Below are 20,877 nucleotides of genomic sequence, written 5' to 3'. Positions count from 1 at the left end.
CGGTGTCTGGTAAGGACCTGCCTTACAACAGGCCTACAAGCCCTCACTCCAGCCTCTCTTAGCCTATTGCAGACAGTCTGAGCACTGATGGAGGGATTGTGCATTCCTGGTGTAACTCAGGCAGTTGTTGTTGACATCCTGTACCTGTCCTGCAGGTGTGATATACGGATGTACCGATCCTGTGCAGGTGTTGTTACACGTGGTCTGCCACTGCGAGGACAATCAGCTGTCCTTGCTGTCTCCCTGTAGCGCTGTCTGACGCTGTGCGTCTCACAGTACGGACATTGCAATTTATTGCCCTGGCCACATCTGCAGTCCTCATGCCTCCATGCAGCATGCCTGAGGAACGTTCACGCAGATGAGCAGGGACCCTGGGCATCTTTCTTTTGGTGTTTTTCAGAGTCAGTAGAAAGGTCTCTTTAGTGTCCTAAGTTTTTATAACTGTAAATTGCCTACCGTCTGTAAGCTGTTAGTGTCTTACCATTCCACAGGTGCATGTTCATTAATTGTTTATGGTTCATTGAACAAGCATGGAAAACATTGTTTAAACCCTTTACAATAAAGATCTGTAAAGTTATTCGGATTTTTACAAAATTATCTTTAAAATACAGTGAGGGACATTTCTTTTTTGAGTTATTTTTGCTGCTTTATATATATATATATATATATATATATATATATATATATATATATATATATATATATATATATATATATATATATACAAATGTTATTTCTATATATACTTATATTTTCTATTCACTTTTTTTTTTATTCTTTTATTTTATTTTTTTATTATAATCTCTGTCTTGTTGAATTGTTTGTGCACTGGAAGCTTGTCACCAAGGCAAATTCCTTGTATGTGTAAGCATACTTGGCAATAAAGCTCATTCTGTTTCTGATTCTGAATATAGCATAGCCTCTCATGCCTTATTGCTTAAATGTGTCACCACATGGAATTCTGGAGGAAAAAAGCACCCTAGATAAACTTCTAGATGTTTTCTTTAGGGTTAGGATTAGATGATTTGTGTGTCTTTGAATTGCACACATTACTTATTTAAACAAGGGTCAAACTCATTCTTAAAATTTGACTCAAACCATTAATTATATTGCAGGTCTTTAGGAAGTTACCAGCCACTGGCGGTTAAAATTGTGTTACTTGAAAAAGCCAATTTCTACTTTCTTTGGCAATTGGCGAGTGTTAATTTTAGATCATGGCAGCACGTGATTCCTACATCCCTGGAAGTGTCCATTACTGTTAAGGATCATGCATTAAAAAGGACATGCACATAAGTACTGCAACCTCTGATAGTCTGTTATTAGGAATTTACTGTAAATTTAACTTGTGCATAGCAATGCAGAACCACAAACTGATTGCATTTTGTATAAGCATTATATGTTCAACAGTATTTAACAGCTTTAACTTTGTATTTGAAACATTGTTTATCAAGGTGTTAACTCCCTAAGGAGACTGTCGTGTGTCCTCCCAAGAGGTGCACACAGCTCCATCACTTTTGTACAGTTTTAAAACTGCAGAAAATCTTTTACACAGCATAATTTTCTGTCTCAAATTAATGTGTGAACTTATGACATTTTCATTTCAGACATAGTTTGTTTTGGAATTGCTCACTGTTTCCTGTTTGGATTTGATGTATTTCCTCATTGCAATCAAGATAGTGGAAGGAGTCTTTTTCTCTCAAACTGTTACAAGAGCCTCATGTCTTATTGCTCTAATCGCAGTGTATCCTCACCAAGGGGCCATGCCACTGTCTTATTACAGATTAAACTGGCCATGGGCCCTAAATCTGCTGTCACACTGCATACTCACTGAGTCACTCACCCTGCCATTTTATGAGGTTGTAGCTGTTAAATGGATTCCTAAATCAACAGCTGTTAAAATGTTTGTCGGTGTCTGTGGGACTGTAATTGCAGTCACCAATCTCTGTGAGTGTTGGACGTCGACTTCTGGAAAAAGACTTGCTGTCTCGATCACTTTTTCTTGATTAACTTGATCTGTATTAATGGTCAACTAGTATGGCTGATACTGATCAATCTAGAGGAGGGTGACCTATGGCTGATATTATATTAATTTAAATATAATACAATTTAACAATATCAAATAAGATATGCAAAATTGTAAAAATCTCAAAATGAACAAATATCAGCTGATTAATCAGCCTGGCCTATATAACTATTGAATGTTCTCTCTCTCTCTTTCCCTCCCTTTTCCCTTATGAGTCAGCTGTGCTTTGTTCATTGACTGCAGTGTGTCATCATTTTGCTACATGCTAGCTGCTCTCTTGCCCTCATTCATTAGAGCTTAATATGTGTGTCTGATTAATTTATTTCCATTTATATTAGTATGTGGGAGATGGTGTTGCAACTAAGCCACTTTAAAATAAATGCATTTTTGTGATGGTAGCCTTTTCTTGGTCCAGGAGCTGTGTGTACGCATGTATGCATTTTTCTCCATCTGTGTATATATTTCTCAGCATTCTGTCCTCTGTGTCCTCTACCCTCACAGCTGGAATTGCTCCCTCATGACTGTTAGCATTATGTATTAAATGTGCTTCTGCTCACATACAGACATTAACTATACATTTATTCTCAGATAATCAACCCAAAATCAATTCAGAGGTCTGATATGACATTTTAATTGTTTAATACCCACCTAGGAATGTCATATTTAATTTAGAAGGTTAAAGTAAGCCATGGGAGCATGGCAGATGTTGAAACTGGGATCTGGTTGGCTGTCGAACAGACATGGAGGGCCAGTGATTGGCTTCTATTTAAAGAGGCAGGAAGAAGCACAGTATGTACAATGCTCAGCTGTGATATTAAGCATCTCATCAGGAGATGCTTAGCCTGTTGGCAGGTCATTCTGTGCAGACCTTAAAATTTGCCCTTGTTGTGTGGGCAAGAATTGCAAAACGTAGAATTAAGCAGGGAAGAAAACTTGCACAGAGTTGCTTAAATCCTACGGCAATTATTTTTTTTTTTTTTTTTTTTTTAATAATCCAGTTGTTATTTTCTCAGTGGGCATCAGCAAGCTGATTTGGCCTGACTAGGAAAATAAATCTGATGCTAATACAGGGCATGTGATCTAATGTGAAGGATATTCCTCTGTCACATCACCCCTGTCGGCTTAATCGCCATCTACAAACTCAACTAGTTAATGCCAATATACAGGGCAGAGGTGTTGGAATTGCACTTTTAGGTTATGTCTTAGGTAAACACTAGGGATGGGAATCAACAGAGACCTAGTAATCTGATATTACAGTATATTGATATCTCAGTCATAATACAATAGTATTGCAGTTCTTTGTTAAGTTTGTCTAGTAACTTCTGCTTGTATTTCAGTAATCTTCATTGGAATTCAGTATTTTGCACAATGAGTTTTTTAATTGATGACGCATAGAAAAAGCACAAGGCAGGGCTAGTCAACTCGCCAGCCAAATCCAGCTCGCCAAAAGCCGCTTTTCCACGTTAGGCCATTGCGAGCCAGGGCTATCAACTGGCCAGCTGTGGCCAATAGCCTTGTACCTCGAGCTGCGAGACCAGAATCGATCTGCGTTCCCACCATCGGGCCAACTGCCCCGCAGCGTTGCCCTAAAACCTGCTCTTAACACACCACCCTGGTGCCAAAATCACACAACCTGCCCATTTCACAAGCAAGAGGGAAGCTCAAGCTGAGGTATCATGTTATCTAATTATCTAGAATATCGAGTTTATATTGTATGTAAACATTAGCTAGCTAGCAAGATAAGTTAACGTTAACAAATTACCAACTATAACTGACATGGTGTCCCGAATTGTCTCTCCACTAACCGTGGGACGATGTCCCAGCACACCGTCCCTGATCTCGAACCATTGAAAGTTCTTTCTTTGGGCACCACTTTGTCCATTGTGCATTTTAACTGATTTGTACTGTACCCACAATTTTTTAATTTCTCCCGAACCTGTACCATTGTGCGCTGGATACACAACCTGGCAAGTTTGGTGAAACTCCGCCTTTGACCTCTGCTCAATCCCCATTTGGCCTTGTTTGGCCCATAGGTAATCGGCGGGCCAAAGGCCATTGGCCCCGAGAAAGCCCTGAGGAGGCACGATGAAGCCCCGGTAGTGGCAGTGGGAACGCAACTGGCCTTGGCATGTACTAGCACACCCTCATCTGGCCCGATAGTGGAAAAGCAACTATTCATTTTTTTCTGGCCCTCTGACTGATTTTGATAATACTCGTAGTACACTTCTTTCTGTTGCATTTTCAGTGTAAACATACTACTTGCTCTACTTTCACTACAAAATGGCATAGAATAGTGCAGAAGTATGCGGTTTGGGCAGCACCTACTGTCTGTAAATACTGACGTGAGGAAGTGGTGTGTACTTTACGGGAGATCCTTATAAATCAGTCAACTCATAGATTTCTTGTTTTGAATTTGTGTTTCAGTTGAATAAAAATAATCAAGAATGTGTTTTGCCTTCTCACAGACTTGCTATGAATTTTTAAAACTTGCCATGCGAGTATTGTATTATGATGAGGTGATACATTGTAATATTTGGGAAAATGTCCTATATATGTATGTATGTATGGATGGATGGATGGATGGATGGATGGTTTTTTTGTTATTATTTTTGTCTCACCTCTAGCAAATATTGATGCTTGTCAGTCACAACCGACCCTTAAAAAACAATTAATAAATAAATGTTTCTGTTTTATCCGCAGGGCAATATATTTTGCTGCCTACTCCACAGCCAAAGAGAAGTTGAACAATGTGTTTGATCCTGACTCCACACAGGTGCACATGCTGTCTGCTGGTTTAGCAGGTAAGATTCCCAGTAACATCATTTTTATTTATTTTTTTTTTTTGTGCTTTGTTGATGCCTTTTTTGACTTAAGTTTGCATTGGCTTTTTTGGTTGTATTTCACACACTGAACTGAAATGATACTTACCTCTTAGTGTCCACAAAACAAGAGATTGCATTTTGGGGGTGTTTATAACCAATGTTTGTCAGTCGTTTATACCAATGACAAAGCCTTAAGATAGTCTTCTTACAATATCATGTTTTGCCCTAGTGACCATCTTGTACAAACAGGGAGTTTAGCCATGGTATTTGCCCTGTATTTTGGGTTGCCTTTTTCAAGGTGTGATAGCATCTAAACCGAAAGCACAATTGAAGACTTTCAGGATCAAACACGCTCTTAAAGCAGATATATTTCTCAGTAAAACTTTTAATGAGCTGTTAAAGATATTTAATTTTGTTTGAGGCAAAAAATTACATTTAAAAACTATTTTAATTGTACAACCTTTTTTTTCTTCTATCAGTACTTTTGTCAAGAGACACTTGATTCAAAATTTACAAATTCAAAATTATTTTAAAAGAATAAATTGAGGAATGTCAGACATATCTTTCTAAAACACAAATAACTTTCAAACCAAATTGCAAACCAAGTTTGTTAGCAAAATTGAACATGCAGTAATTGCATACTCTGTAAAACTCTAATAGAATTCACAAAGACAACAACGGTCCTCAAAGTTTGGGTTGTGCTTTCCTTTTCTACATTCTTTTTTTTTTTTCCTTTTTTCTTTTACCTTTTGAGGGCTGGAGGACATAAGTCATTACATGCCAGTGTTCTACTAAACAGTCTGGCTTCACACGCTGTCTGTGCTGTGTGTAGTAGTGGCCGCTAGCAGGGCGCTACGCTAACATGTAGAGTGCCATGCGCGGTGGGCAGCGGTCCTCGCGACTGACATGGGCGGGATCGGGACGCCTCAGGTAGTCACGTCTCAACTCACCGGTATGATCATGATTCTCCTAATGATAATGATGATTAATAATAATGATAATGATGGTTATTAAATTAATGTAGCCACTGTAGCTGGCTTGCAGGTCTTTTTTTTTTTTTTTTTTTTTTTTTTTGTAACCTCCTTGTGATTACGCAGTTTTGACACATGGCCCCGTTGCCAGCCTGTAACCTCCCTGTAAAGGTAAATTCAGTGAAAATCTACATGCACTTCTTTTTCATTTCAATCTTGAATGCTAACCTTGTCATTCAGTCCCAGTATGTGTTAGTGTTTAGTCGCCACGTAAACGTTACTAGCATGTGCTGCCTGTACTCAAAAGATAAGAGGTAAAGGGGCTAACCCCCACCTTATGGCACACATAGCCCTTACATTACAAATGCGGTTAAATTTAGGTCCCTGAAGCCCTGCAATGGAAAATTGGCATCTAAGAAGGTACAGGCCTATGAAATATTCATTACTTGTGCCGCTCGTTCCTCTCAAAAGCATAGGTGACTCTTTTTCCTTTCTTAATGGCTCTTTGTATCAGCATCAGTTTACAGCAAAGGAGATACTGCTGGCTCCGTGCCTACAGCCTGATGCACAAATGTACTGCATTGTTATAGAATCAGGTAAGCCATTTATGTACAGTACTGTGCAAAAGTTTTGGGCACTTAAGATGTTTTACAAAAACATTTGTCTTAAGATGGTTATTTATATCTTCAGCTTTAGAGTGTCAATAGAAAATGTACATTTTAGACTCCCAAACATTCCTTTTGCAAATACAATAGAAAAACAGGGAGCCCTGCAACTGATGGCATGACCCCCACAGAGACCCCCACTGAACATAGAGTCAGTCTGGGATTACATGAAGAGACAGAAGCATTTCAGACATGCTAAATAGATAGAAGAACTGTGGTGAGTTCTCCAAGAAGCTTGGAACATCCTATCTGCCAACAACCAAGAAAACTGTGTCCAGGTGTACCTATGAGAACTGGTGCTGTGTTGGAGGCAAAGGTGGTCACACCAAATATTGATTTAGCTTTTTATGTTTATTGGACTTTGTATGATGTTAATTGATAAATGAAAACTATGTATTGCATTATTTTTGAAAAAATCATCACTGTGCAATATTTTTAACAAGTGCAAAAAACTTTTGCACAGTACTGTAATTAGACAAGCTTAAAAGGCAAAGGGAGGCCTCTAAGATTAACAGCTTTAAAAACATATTAATTTGTTCTTCTCAAAAGCAAAAATGTCCTTTTTAAATGCATAAACGTATTTAAAGGTTCAAATAGTTTGAAATTGGAATAACATTTTAGATATCAGAACAGCAATGTTTAACAATTTCACACAACCTTGATGACAGTAGTATCATTCTGCAATGATTGTGTCTGCAAGGAATTACAAGGTTAGCATTTTCCTCTTACATGCACTGCCAATGACCTCTGAGTTATTGTTGATATATTGTTGACCCCAGTTTGAATTGTTAGCTGTGTTTTATGACCCAGCATTGATAACTCTATTATGACTTTAGATAAATAGTGCTGCTGCTTATTTGCTGCTGCAAGATCAGCTCCGTTCTGTTCCTTAAAAATTAAATGGAAAAACACTGGTTTAAGGATGTCCTTTAAAACTAAAAAAAATCTCTGTCTTTCATCTCTCTCTGTCTCTCTCTGGGGTTGGGAACCGAGAACCGGTTCTTATTCAGAACCGATAACATTTTTTAATTCTTGAACTGAATGATTTTCAAAACTTTCCAATAATGGTTCTCGATTGTGCATTTTTTTTCACCATTAATGGGATTCCGTGCTAAAATTCAGTTGCATTGCAACACCGCTATTGAATCAGCAGCATGAAACATACAGCATTGCCAGTGTAGTCCAATTCCCAAAGAAATAACTCTTATGAGCTGGTTCTTTTGAATCTACTTTGCGAAACATATAGCGCAACAGTGTAGTCTGATTCCCGAACAAATGATTCTCATGAGACGGTTATAAGACGATTCTCAACCAGATTCATAAAATTTCTTACGATTCCCATCCCCATCTCTCTCTCTCTCTCTCTCTCTCTCTCTCTCTCTCTCTCTCTCTCTCTCTCTCTCTCTCTCTCTCTCTCTCTCTGTGTCTCTCCTATTTTTTTAATCCTCAAATTGTCTCACTCCTAATCATAAAAAAAGGAAAATGAAAGCACTCTTAATTGTTTAAATGGGATGATAGGAGGTATGGAATGGTTATTGTTTAATGTAATTAGTGGGTGGGGCTAGGATGGGGATGTGGGTGGGGTTTATTGAAGTTTTCCACTCCCTCATGTGTTTGACTTGACACTGAGGGGCATGTGGACTGCTGCTTGTGACTGTGGTACAGAAAAGCCTGTGTCTATTTTAGGCATTTACTGTAGCTTTCACCCTGCGTGAGGGTCTGTGAGCCAGCCTGCTCTACCCCCCATATCTGCAGGCTTCGTCCTGCAGCTGTGAGGAGAGGAGCTTTGCCCCTCCCCTGTGAGTACTCGTCAGAGACACACTCTCTCTCTCTTACTCTCTTGTGCCGATCTGTCATCCCCCCCCCCCCCCCCCCTTTCACCAGTCAGTTGCCTTAGGCCTCTTACCCTCTCTAGAGCTTCTACTCTAGCTTAATTGACCTTTTTTTTTTTTCTTTTTTTTTTTTTTTTTTAGCCTAAGACGACAAAGTTTTACACTGTATTGTTAGAGATGCACATGAATATCTTCATCTTCGATTGACATTGTCTTGTGCCCTCTGTCGTTTTTTGTTGGGGGATTTCTAGTTTGTGCACCCACAACACAGCACAGACCTTGCGCTTCATTTCAGTAGTAATGTAATTGTTTCTACCAACATCAGGCAGAATTATTTTCTGTTTCTTTTAATACTGTTAATACAATGCAAGCACAATGCATCAGTTTGCACAGAAAATATTTCCACCTAAATCTCAACTTTAACTCGCATACACATTGACATTAATTCAGCAAATCTCATTTACTAATTTATTTTATTTTATTTATCACATTGTCTTGCCAGCATAGTACTTGCATGGCATGTTTTGAATATCACAGCTGTGGTATAATGTATTGCACATGCTGTGAAAAAGAAAAGAATTAAATGTACTTATTGTTAATTACACTTTTTGTCTTTGGCTGCAGTTATGTAACTGGTTAGTGACTTAAGAACCCTTTTCACAAGATGTTTACCTCATTTAGCCTGTACCCGGCACCATTTTTAAAATACTATATAATTCTATTAGGATAATACTCCATATTCAGAAAAATATATTTAATGAAAAGTGTATCTTCAAATAAAGCTAAATAGGCTACAGAGTTCTGTTTGTGGTAAAATTCAACAGTGCTTAATGCTTCAGCTATAAGGCCTCATCTACTGCTGTGGCCACTCCTTTAAGATGTGCTTATGGCTTCCATTCATGTCTACCAAATGGATTAAAGGTAATTAAAATACCTCAATGGATCTGTAATGGTTTTCCTAACATACTTTTCACAATTACCGTTTATGATGCAGCTGCATTCTTGGAGTAAACATGTACTGCAGTCCATATCACCCTGTTGGTATTTTATATTGGTCTGTCATGCCGTGAAATGCCAGTAACTAATAAATCCTTTTAAATTGAATTGAAACAAACATGCCATAAGCATATTTTAAGGACGTGCACAGTTCTTCTCTGAAGTGTGGAGTTTCTTTAGGGAAAGTTTGTGTATTCTTGAGTCAGTAGACGTGCTAAATGTCCTGTGCTCAGTCACTTGGACTGTATCACTTCTATGTCTGAACCACTCACCTTTTTCCCAGGGTTCACTGCCATCACAGCGACCAACCCGATCTGGCTTATTAAGACTCGGTTGCAGCTTGATGCCAGGTACGTAACACAGTTTGTTTGTTTTTTCACACTATTGTCCCATCTGAGTGAACTCCTATGGTAACTCAACATTTTGATCTGAGTGCAATATATATTGCATTCTTAGCGTCCCACAAGGGGCACTATAGTGGGCATTAGCATAAACTTTCCTCTACAGCCAGTTTTCTTGTTCATGTCAACCAGTTTCTTGGCATAGTAAGTTAGTTTTAGTTAGTAATACTGTTGACATGTTTATTGTTGCTCTGTGAATAATTACACATCCGCTTTGAAGGTAACTCATCACGGCTTCGTTGACTGAGGTCTGTTACCCCCACAGAAACGCAAAAGGCATTAGTATGTAGAATGGTACTTCTTGTTTGCAAGGTATTGGCCAAGCTTTCACATCTGTTTTTGAGTAGAGTATGTTTCTGGCCTTAATCCATATATTCACTGAAAGAGCTCTTTCAGGGTACAATGAAAGAATGAACATTGGAACCAGAAGATTTGTGATATTTGATCGAATGTTTGTTTTTCCCTGCTGTTTTTCAGGAACCGTGGTGAAAGGCGCATGAGTGCATTTGAGTGTGTTCGGCGGGTCTATCAGTCAGATGGGTTACGGGGATTCTACAGGGGCATGTCTGCTTCCTATGCTGGCATATCAGAGACTGTCATTCATTTTGTTATCTATGAAAGCATTAAGCGCAAACTCATGGAGTCCAAGGCCAATGCTAATATGGATGATGAAGATGAATCTGTAAAAGATGCTTCAGACTTTGTTGGAATGATGCTGGCTGCTGCCACATCCAAAACGTGTGCTACATCAATCGCTTACCCCCATGGTGAGTGCTCATTTGTTGCTTTTTAATGCCCAAATAATCATAGAATTAAACTTTTTATATATATATATATATATATATATATATATATATATATATATATACACACACACACACACACACACACACAGTACTGTGCAAAAGTTTTAGGCACATAAAATGTTTCACAAAAACATTTGTCTTAAGATGGTTAATTATATCTTCAGCTTAGTGTGTCAATAGGAAATATAAACTGTAGAATTCCAAACATTCCTTTTACAAAAAGAATAGAATAGAAGAACAAGGAGCCCTGCAACTTATTACATGGCTCCCACATATATATATATATATATATATATATATATATATATATATATATATATATATATATATATATATATTATTAGTGGGACAGTTTACCATAATTTACATGGCAGTTGATTTAGTTAGTCTACATCTAAGATCAATCATGTTGACTTTTGTGCCCTACATCCAGTACAATCCTTGAAATCCTGACTTGTGACCTATTTTCAAAGTTAAGCCTACCTTCAATCTCCATCTGTCCATTTCTCTTCCCTGGATCATTCTATTTGTCCCTTTCATTGCCATTTCATGTACAGTTTCAATTAGGGATTGGGCATTTTTGAGTAATTTTGTTGTCGAGAACTCTAACCCACAAAAGTCTAATAATCAATTATTCATAAATTAAAATGGAAGTTAAAAATAGCGAGTATGACACATACATGAAATGTATAAGCTTAAGCTTGTCTATAATGTTCAACTTGCACTCACCTGGAGCTTACTGTACATAGAAAGCAATATTGATGCCTTTCGGAAATGCATATGTATATATGTAACTCTGAGTCTACTTAAACGCTATCATATTTTTACCATTTCACTTTATTATTCAGAAAAACAAGTGGTGAAAGTTGGCTTTTTATAAAATGCACTCTGCCTGTGTTCAGATATTTAACGCACATACCGGTCTGATAAGCTTCCCAGTTTGTCGTACCGCATCGCATTTCTTTTCCATCTAAAAACAGATCCTTATCCGTTGGTATGTGTGATACCAACAAGAACCAAATACCAATAGAGAGCAATTGAAAATTGAAAAATTGAAAGCACAAAAAGACGCCATCATGACTTCTCTCATCCAACACCTCGACGATACACATCCACAGTGCCCCCCTGTGGACTCAGTTGTAACTGCGAGATTTGATGAGAGATCCAGAGGGAAAGTAGAGGATAATTCGGCGTTGCCCAGGGCCAGGGGCGCATTAATGGCCACAACTCCCAGTGGGGCCCCATTCACGACAGGAAAGAAAGCATCTAAACGTGTTCAGTGAGAGATGCTGTTATAAACCTGGAGACAATGCGCAAGTGAAAGTCGTCCATGGTAGCGCATATTCATAGAATCGTACAGTCGGACTACCTATTGGCCCAGAAGTACTTTAATCCTCCCCTTCCCATGGCAGGCAAAGTGCAATGGAAAATAAATGTGCAATATTCGAGTAGCATTTTTAATAGTTGACTAGCTGGTGCAGAACAAGTACTCGAATAGTTGTTTATCGTGCACATCCTAGTTTCAATAGGTACCTGCAATAAAAAAAAAAAAAAAAAACTATTAACAGAGTTCCCATGGTCATGGAAAACCTGAAAATATCAAAGAAATTTAAAATAGAGAAATTAGGGGACCTGGGAAGCTCAGCGAGTATTGACGCTGACTACCGCCCCTGGAGTCGCGAGTTCAAATCCAGGGTGTGCTGAGTGACTCCAGCCAGGTCTCCTAAGCAACCAAATTGGTCCGGTTGCTAGTGAGGGTAGAATCACATGGGGTAACCACCTCGTGGTCGCGATTAGTGGTTCTCGCTCTCAATGGGGCGCGTGGTAAGTTGTGCGTGGATCGCGGAGAGTAGCATGAGCCTCCACATGCAGAGTCTCCGCGGTGTCATGCATGACGAGCCACGTGATAAGATGCGTGGATTGACGGTCTCAGAAGCGAAAGCAACTGAGACTTGTCCTCCGCCACCTGGATTGAGGTGAGTAACCATGCCACCACTAGGACCTACTAAGTAGTGGGAATTGGACATTCCAAATTGGGAGAAAAGGGAATAAAAACAAAATAAAATTAAACAGAGAAACTAGGGATGGGTAATAATACAGATTTTTCTGATGTATTGCGATCTTCATTTGAACCATAACATTTTTAAATCCCAAGATCGATGCGAGGAAATCACTCGCATATGCAATTAATTTTGCGCTATGCGACAAATGTCTGTCTGGTAAATTGTCAGATTTCACTCACCAGTGATTGAGTAATGTAATGGCAGAGAAGTTTAGCACCGAGATTCTTTACTGTGTGTTGACAGTAAAAATTTAGACTCATTCCGTGTAATGTGTGTTCAAAGATGAGATTCAAGCAATCAATTTAATCCATTTAATTCTAATCACTTATGTGACTCTCGTTAATGTGCGTTCAACCAAAACACACATGCAATACATGCAAATAGTATAAATTAAGCATGTAAACAATAAACGTAGCAATATATATATATATATATATATATATATATATATATATATATATATATATATATATATATATATACACACACACACACAGTTGTTCTCAAAAGTTTGCATTCCCTGGCAGAAATTGAAAATATAACTGATCATGCAAAAAAACTCTTATTTAAGGATAGTGATCATATGAAACCATTTATGATCACATAGTTATTTGGCTCCTTTTTAAATCATAATGATAACAGAAATTACCCAAATGGCCCTGATCAAAAGTTTACATTCCCTTGAATGTTTGGCCTTGTTACAGACACACAAGGTGACACACACAGGTTTAAATGGCAATTAAAGGTTAATTTTCCATACCTGGCTTTTTAAATTGCAGTTAGTGTCTGTGTATAAATAGTCAATGAGTTTGTTAGCTCTCACGTGGATGCACTGAGCAGGCTAGATACTGAGCCATGGGGAACAGAAAAGAACTGTCAAAAGACCTGCGTAACAAGGTAATGGAACTTTATAAAGATGGAAAAAGATATAAAAAGATATCCAAAGTCTTGAAAATTCTAGTCAGTACTGTTCAATCACTTATTAAAAAGTGGAAAATTCAGGAATCTCTTGATACCAAGCCAAGGTCAGGTAGACCAAGAAAGATTTCAGCCACAACTGCCAGAAGAATTGTTCTGGATACAAAGAAAAACCCACAGGTAACCTCAGGAGAAATACAGGCTGCTCTGGAAAAAGATGGTGTGGTTGTTTCAAGGAGCACAATATGACGATACTTGAACAAAAATGAGCTGCATGGTCGAGTTGCCAGAAAGAAGCCTTTACTGTGCCAATGCCACAAAAAAAGCCCGGTCACAATATGCCCGTTAACACCTTGACATGCCTCACAGCTTCTGGCACACTGTAATTTGGAGTGACGAGACCAAAATAGAGCTTTATGGTCACAACCATAAGCGCTATGTTTGGAGAGGGGTCAACAAGGCCTATAGTGAAAAGAATACCATCCCCACTGTGAAGCATGGTGGTGGCTCACTGATGTTTTGGGGGTGTGTGAGCTCGAAAAGGCATGGGGAATCTTATGAAAATTGATGGCAAGATGAATGCAGCATGTTATCAGAAAATACTGGCAGACAATTTGCATTCTTCTGCATGAAAGCTGCGCATGGGATGCTCTTGGACTTTCCAGCATGACAATGACCCTAAGCACAAGGCCAAGTTGACCCTCCAGTGGTTACAGCAGAAAAAGGTGAAGGTTCTGGACTGGCCATCACAGTCTCCTGACCTTAATATCATCGAACCACTCTGGGGAGATCTCAAACGTGCAGTTCATGCAAGATGACGAAAGACTTTGCATGACCTGGAGGCATTTTGCCAAGACGAATGGGCAGCTAAACCACCTGCAAGAATTTGGGGCCTCGTAGACAACTACAGGTGCATCTCAATAAATTAGAATGTCGTGGAAAAGTTCATTTATTTCAGTAATTCAACTCAAATTGTGAAACTCGTGTATTAAATTCAATGCACACAGACTGAAGTAGTTTAAGTCTTTGGTTCTTTTAATTGTGATGATTTTGGCTCACATTTAACAAAAACCCACCAATTCACTATCTCAACAAATTAGAATATGGTGACATGCCAATCAGCTAATCAACTCAAAACACCTGCAAAGGTTTCCTGAGCCTTCAAAATGGTCTCTCAGTTTGGTTCACTAGGCTACACAATCATGGGGAAGACTGCTGATCTGACAGTTGTCCAGAAGACAATCATTGACACCCTTCACAAGGAGGGTAAGCCACAAACATTCATTGCCAAAGAAGCTGGCTGTTCACAGAGTGCTGTATCCAAGCATGTTAACAGAAAGTTGAGTGGAAGGAAAAAGTGGAAGAAAAAGATGCACAACCAACCGAGAGAACCGCAGCCTTATGAGGATTGTCAAGCAAAATCGATTCAAGAATTTGGGTGAGGAATGGACTGAGGCTGGGGTCAAGGCATCAAGAGCCACCACACACAGACGTGTCAAGGAATTTGGCTACAGTTGTCGTATTCCTCTTGTTAAGCCACTCCTGAACCACAGACAATGTCAGAGGCATCTTACCTGGGCTAAGGAGAAGAAGAACTGGACTGTTGCCCAGTGGTCCAAAGTCCTCTTTTCAGATGAGAGCAAGTTTTGTATTTCATTTGGAAACCAAGGTCCTAGAGTCTGGAGGAAGGGTGGAGAAGCTCATAGCCCAAGTTGCTTGAAGTCCAGTGTTAAGTTTCCACAGTCTGTGATGATTTGGGGGTGCAATGTCATCTGCTGGTGTTGGTCCATTGTGTTTTTTGAAAACCAAAGTCACTGCACCCGTTTACCAAGAAATTTTGGAGCACTTCATGCTTCCTTCTGCTGACCAGCTTTTTAAAGATGCTGATTTCATTTTCCAGCAGGATTAGGCACCTGCCCACACTGCCAAAAGCACCAAAAGTTGGTTAAATGACCATGGTGTTGGTGTGCTTGACTGGCCAGCAAACTCACCAGACCTGAACCCCATAGAGAATCTATGGGGTGTTGTCAAGAGGAAAATGAGAAACAAGAGACCAAAAAATGCAGATGAGCTGAAGGTCACTGTCAAAGAAACCTGGGCTTCCATACCACCTCAGCAGTGCCACAAACTGATCACCTCCATGCCACGCCGAATTGAGGCAGTTTCTTTTTTTATTGGTCTTATGATGTATTCTAATTTGTTGAGATTGTGAATTGGTGGGTTTTTGTTAAATGTGAGCCAAAATCATCACAATTAAAAGAACCAAAGACTTAAACTACTTCAGTCTGTGTGCATTGAATTTATTTAATACACGAGTTTCACAATTTGAGTTGAATTACTGAAATAAATGAACTTTTCCATGACATTATAATTTATTGAGATGCACCTGTATTACAAAACACTGCACGCTGTCATTGATGCTAAAGGGGGCAATACACAGTATTAAGAACTAAGGGTATGCAGACTTTTGAACAGGGGTCATTTCATTTGTTTCTTTGTTGCCATGTTTTATTTTATGATTGTGCCATTCTCTTATAACCTACAGTTGAATATGAATCCCATAAGAAATAAAAGAAATGTGTTTTGCCTGCTCACTCATGTTTTCTTTAAAAATGGTACATATATTACCAATTCTCCAAGGGTATGCAAACTTTTGAGCACAACTCTGTGTGTGTGTGTGTGTATATATATATAAGTTTCTAAGTTAGAAGTCCCACTGTATAATTAACAGAATAAGCTGAGAGACAGTCTATTTCAAATGTAAGAAAATTGACATTAAAACTGAAAAATAACCTAATAAATCTGAATTGATTCAAATCTGAATTGGATTTGTATTGAATCAGGAGCTTTGGAATCAGATCGAATTAGGAAATCTGTATCAATACCCAGCCCTTATTAAAATAAAAAAATAAAAAACAGTCACAGATTTCCAATATTGACTATATTTAGAGAATATTTATATAGAATAATACATTTTCTTTTAGTTATGTTCAGTTCTAAAATATTTCACTGGCTAGAAATTATCTTGTCCAGTAATCACAAACAATTGGAAAATTAATGGAAATTAATGGTTAAAAAGAGGTGGAAACCCTGAATTAAAAGACATGGCAAAATGTCAACATTTGAGCTAGAAGCTGTACTTGTAAGACTTTTTTTTTTTTTTTTTTTTTGGATGAGCGCCCCCCACTTCATTCCCTTACCCTAGCCACGTACCAACCCGTATAATTGAGAACCAACTGATATAGTCTAGATACACCTTTTAATGCAAAGAGGAACTTGACAATAGATTTGATTATTATAACTGATAAACGCCCTCCTCTCTACTAATTTGCTCTCAGCGCCCCCTGGCATCCTTTGAACGCTCCCCGTTGAGAACCCTGTTGTAAGAGCATTTGATACTGTCATTGAGCATGTTTAAATGTACTTTCTTACACCGACTTTGTTTAATAAGCTGACAACGTGTGGGCATGTAAAAGCATTAAACGGCTTTTCTTTATCAGTGAAAGGTCATAAACAGTTTAAGAATAAACTGATCAACACAGATAGATTTTTGCTCATTACCTTGATTTTGCATTGCATGTATTGCATGCCGGTTTTCTTACCGGCTTATCCAATGTACGCAAGTGTTGAGCGCATGCCTCTTTACGCTTTGACATCAAAAACACAGAATAACTCCATTATTTCAAATCTCATGTAAACACGGTTTTCTTGCTTTGTCACGTTTTTTAAATAATCGGATCCCTTTTTGGGAGTTGTCAGCATATTGGTGTGCATGTAAACGGGCTCACTGTTAGAAACTGGAAGAAAACATATGCCATCTAGCTTGTCATTTAGTAACTTCTCTCTGTCTCTCTCTTTTTCCCTTTAACAGAGGTTATACGTACAAGACTACGTGAGGAGGGCAGCAAGTACCGATCGTTCTTCCAAACTCTAAACATGGTGTTTCGGGAGGAGGGTTACAGAGCTCTGTATCGAGGCCTCACCACTCACCTGGTCCGACAGATCCCCAACACCGCTATCATGATGTGCACCTATGAGCTGGTGGTCTACCTGCTCAATGGTTAACTGCTAGAGCGAGAGAGACAGGGAAAGAGAGGGAGAGAGTGAGAGAGAGAAAGCAAGACAAACAGGGTGAGAAAGTGAAAGCTAGATGGAGACAGATATAGTGACATTGTCCCAGGCTTAGATCAAAGGAAGTAGAAAAAAAATCTAGAAACGCATTGTTTACCCAGACCTCCAGAGGGTGCTGTAGTCTCATAGAGAAAGAGAATGGGAGGGATTCAAGCCTGTCAGACTGGAGTGTGTTTCTTAAAGAAAGACTGATGGTGAACAGACATGCTAAAGCAGTCTGTCCATTTGTTTCTCTTGAAATGTTTTAAGAGAAGTCAGTTTTGAAAGGACAATAAAAGAGGGGAATGCTTGAAAAAAAAAAAGGAATTGGCAGAATTCCTTTTACAGTCAGTCAAAAAAATAATGGATTTACATTCTTGGTTATTGTTTCATTTAATTTATCCTTTCACTGTCATTTCATTTCAAAAATCTTTTTAATCTGAGCCAGTGTTAAATGAAACTCTGATTTCCCCCCTCTTTAAGAAAAGAAAAACAGCTTGTTCTGAAGATCTGAAGTGGCTAAAGGTCTTTGAAGGAAAAAAGTAGCACAATAATTGTGTTTTCAAGTATTTAAAATGTTTGCATTTTTCTGTTTTCTTTCCAGTTCAGTTCCTCACCAAGTTTCATAAAGACATTTTGCCTTTTCAGAAGTTCAAGCATTACCCTCTAGAGGTTACTTTCCTTTCTTACCTAGCCATGCAGATGGTTGTCCACGCACAAATGTCCGTGTGCTGTCATTAATTCATGGTCACATGATCTGTGGCCCCTCATGTGCTTCAAACTGAAGTGTTTGTTTTTTGTTAGGTTTATTTTAAGTTTAACCATACTTATTTTGTGTGTGTGTGTGTGTGTGTGTGTGTCGTACTGTTGTCTTAATATCAGTATATAGTATATTCTGGGTGGTATTTTTAATTGGGAGATATTGTCCTGCTTGCATCACTGGGCGTTTTTACTAAAAAGGAGCGTGCTCAACAGTTCTCTGCTGCAAAAGCCTCTACTTGAATTCCGGGTGTCGAATTTTCCAATGAGCTTTGTTTCTGTGTTCGATTTGGAGTGGCTAACCACTTATTAACAACATGCCACATTGCAAAATAATGTGTAGTAAGGCAATAGAGTCATTCAAAGTCGGTTGACTCTTCCCCTTTCCCATTCCTGTGGGAAATCAAGCTGAAAAATTAATGTCCCATCCTCTGGATTCCCTGTAACATTGGCTTTTGACTGACAGTATATGCACTTTGTGGCCTGTCTAGGCTTGCGCAAATTATTATTTTTTTTTTTTTTTTTTTTTTTCCTGTTTCCTGTTTGGGACTATTTTAATTTACATTGTAAAACATAGTGTTACTATGTAAGCAAGACAGTGTTTTGCTGAACAGTTCCCTTTGGAAGCTATTGTACAGTTCAGTGTACTAAACTTTTAGTGAAGGATATTCTTGTATGTGTATATACTGTACGTATGCATATCAATTATCTAGTGTTCATAACTTAAGTCCTCTGATTATGCAGTAGTTTGCAGTTACAAAAGTGTTACTTGAATGGCTGCATTTGTTTGATAGATCTGTTGCAGAAGGATGTGTTGAAACTCATTTTGTCGAATGTTTTTACGTTTGTAATTTAGTTTTTATCACTCCTTATTCTGGCCCCGGACCTCATTTCTTACTCGAAATGGAGTCGTGAAAATGATTTCAGTCTTTTCATCTCAATTGTTTGCTTACATACTGTTGTCTGTACTTTCATGATATAAAGGAGCTCAAACTGTCCATGTCAAGACTTAATCCATGTAATCTTTCCAGACAGTTTATTACCAATATGTGGGCTTCAAATTATAATTTAAGGTAATTATATTAAGCCTCATGCTGGTAGATCCCATACATAGCCTCCAGGGTACTGTAAGCATCTCTTAGTAGTAATAGTAACAGTATTTTCCTAGCAATGGTCATGGTAGCATTAATCATCCATATACTGAAGTGGTGTGTGTTATCAGATAGTTTCATACATTTCAGTGTGCTCTTCACCTTACTGTCCATTTCAAGTCAATTTTATCATCAATATGTGTAATGCCTTCCTCTCCACTGCTAATGAAGATCTGGAGTACTGTATTGATCTTCACCACACATTGGTTTTCATTGCTAATTATATACACAAGTGCTGGAATATTTTCACAACTAAACATGATTTGCTGAATTTTTTTTAATTTTTATTATTATTATTATTTTTTTCTCTCAATTTGACCAACTAGAAGCATATTTGTTTTTGAAAGCCAAAAAGCAAATTTTCAATGTAATTGATATACTTTGTAAAATATCATAAAAGAGAATAATCGTTTATGGATTACTAATAATAGCTGATAAATAGTTGAGCTATATTTAAAGATTTCTTGGCCATGTGTTAGAAACAAACAAGCATGATGCATTAAGTTAGCCTTCAACAAATGCACTTCACAGTCTCACAGCGGAGAGACTTTAATGGCATTACCAAGGTACTCTGAATTGCATTTTCAAAGTGCGTTGATGGAATTGTCAGTTGTCATTAGGCATGAGAGACTGAATGGACATAAGGCTTGAAAGAAGAATGGAACATTCTCTCAAATGAGCCTTATAATTTGACAAATATTGAAAATGCATTAACACTGTTAATGACATATTCAGTAGTTTTTCCATGTGTGGTGTCTGTATTGCACAGTCTAACATGACCAACCCTAAAAAATTGTATGTCAACCCTTGTTTCATTTCAATTGTCTGTCTTTTGCCTTTTTTTTTTTTTTTTTTTTTTTACATCTGTTTTTATGGTAAAATTGGCCTATTTGCTGGTTATGTGATATCATACCTCTTTTTGTACAAACTGTCAATAAAAACCAGTGTAAAACCCATGATGTCTCCCAGACAAGTTTATTGATCTAACACACTTTATACTCAGTAGAAATTCAGAGTGCTTTACACTGGCATCGTAAAAAAAAAAAAAAAATAGACACAATTTTTTTGAATTCAATTCCATTTAAGAATATCGGATAATTGGGGGGGGGGGTCAGATCACAGCTCTTTACTGTAATATATATATATATATATATATATATATATATACACACACACACACACACACACTACCAGTCAAAATTTTGAAACACTTGACTGAAATGTTTCTCATGATCTTAAAAATCTTTTGATCTGGAGGTGTATGCTTAAATGTTTGAAATTAGTTTTGTAGATAAATTAATGTGGTGGCACAATTATATTTTTATTTCATTATAAAACTAAAATGTAATTATTATTTTTT

The 20,877-nt window shown here is 38.0% G+C and overlaps 1 protein-coding gene across 2 annotated transcripts in view; it reads left to right on the top strand.

Moving 5' to 3' along the window:
- Nucleotides 1–20,473, top strand: part of LOC127442328 (solute carrier family 25 member 36-A-like) — a 38,556-nt gene extending 18,083 nt beyond the window's left edge. Inside the window, exons 4-7 of one of the 2 annotated variants that reach the window (XM_051700255.1) lie at nucleotides 4,724–4,824; nucleotides 9,593–9,659; nucleotides 10,188–10,477; nucleotides 17,369–20,473. In XM_051700255.1, the coding sequence (XP_051556215.1) occupies nucleotides 4,724–4,824; nucleotides 9,593–9,659; nucleotides 10,188–10,477; nucleotides 17,369–17,562 (652 nt within the window). In that variant the 3' untranslated portion in view covers nucleotides 17,563–20,473. Of the gene's footprint in view, nucleotides 1–4,723; nucleotides 4,825–6,011; nucleotides 6,413–9,592; nucleotides 9,660–10,187; nucleotides 10,478–17,368 lie in introns of those variants that run through there. The other variant, XM_051700256.1, reaches the window with a different exon arrangement.
- Nucleotides 20,474–20,877: the final 404 nt, after the last annotated feature.

This window comes from Myxocyprinus asiaticus, chromosome 6 (assembly GCF_019703515.2).
Source record: "Myxocyprinus asiaticus isolate MX2 ecotype Aquarium Trade chromosome 6, UBuf_Myxa_2, whole genome shotgun sequence".
Classification (NCBI taxonomy): domain Eukaryota; kingdom Metazoa; phylum Chordata; class Actinopteri; order Cypriniformes; family Catostomidae; genus Myxocyprinus; species Myxocyprinus asiaticus.
Note: the sequence above shows the minus strand (reverse complement) of the source record. Positions and strands in the feature narration are given on the sequence as shown.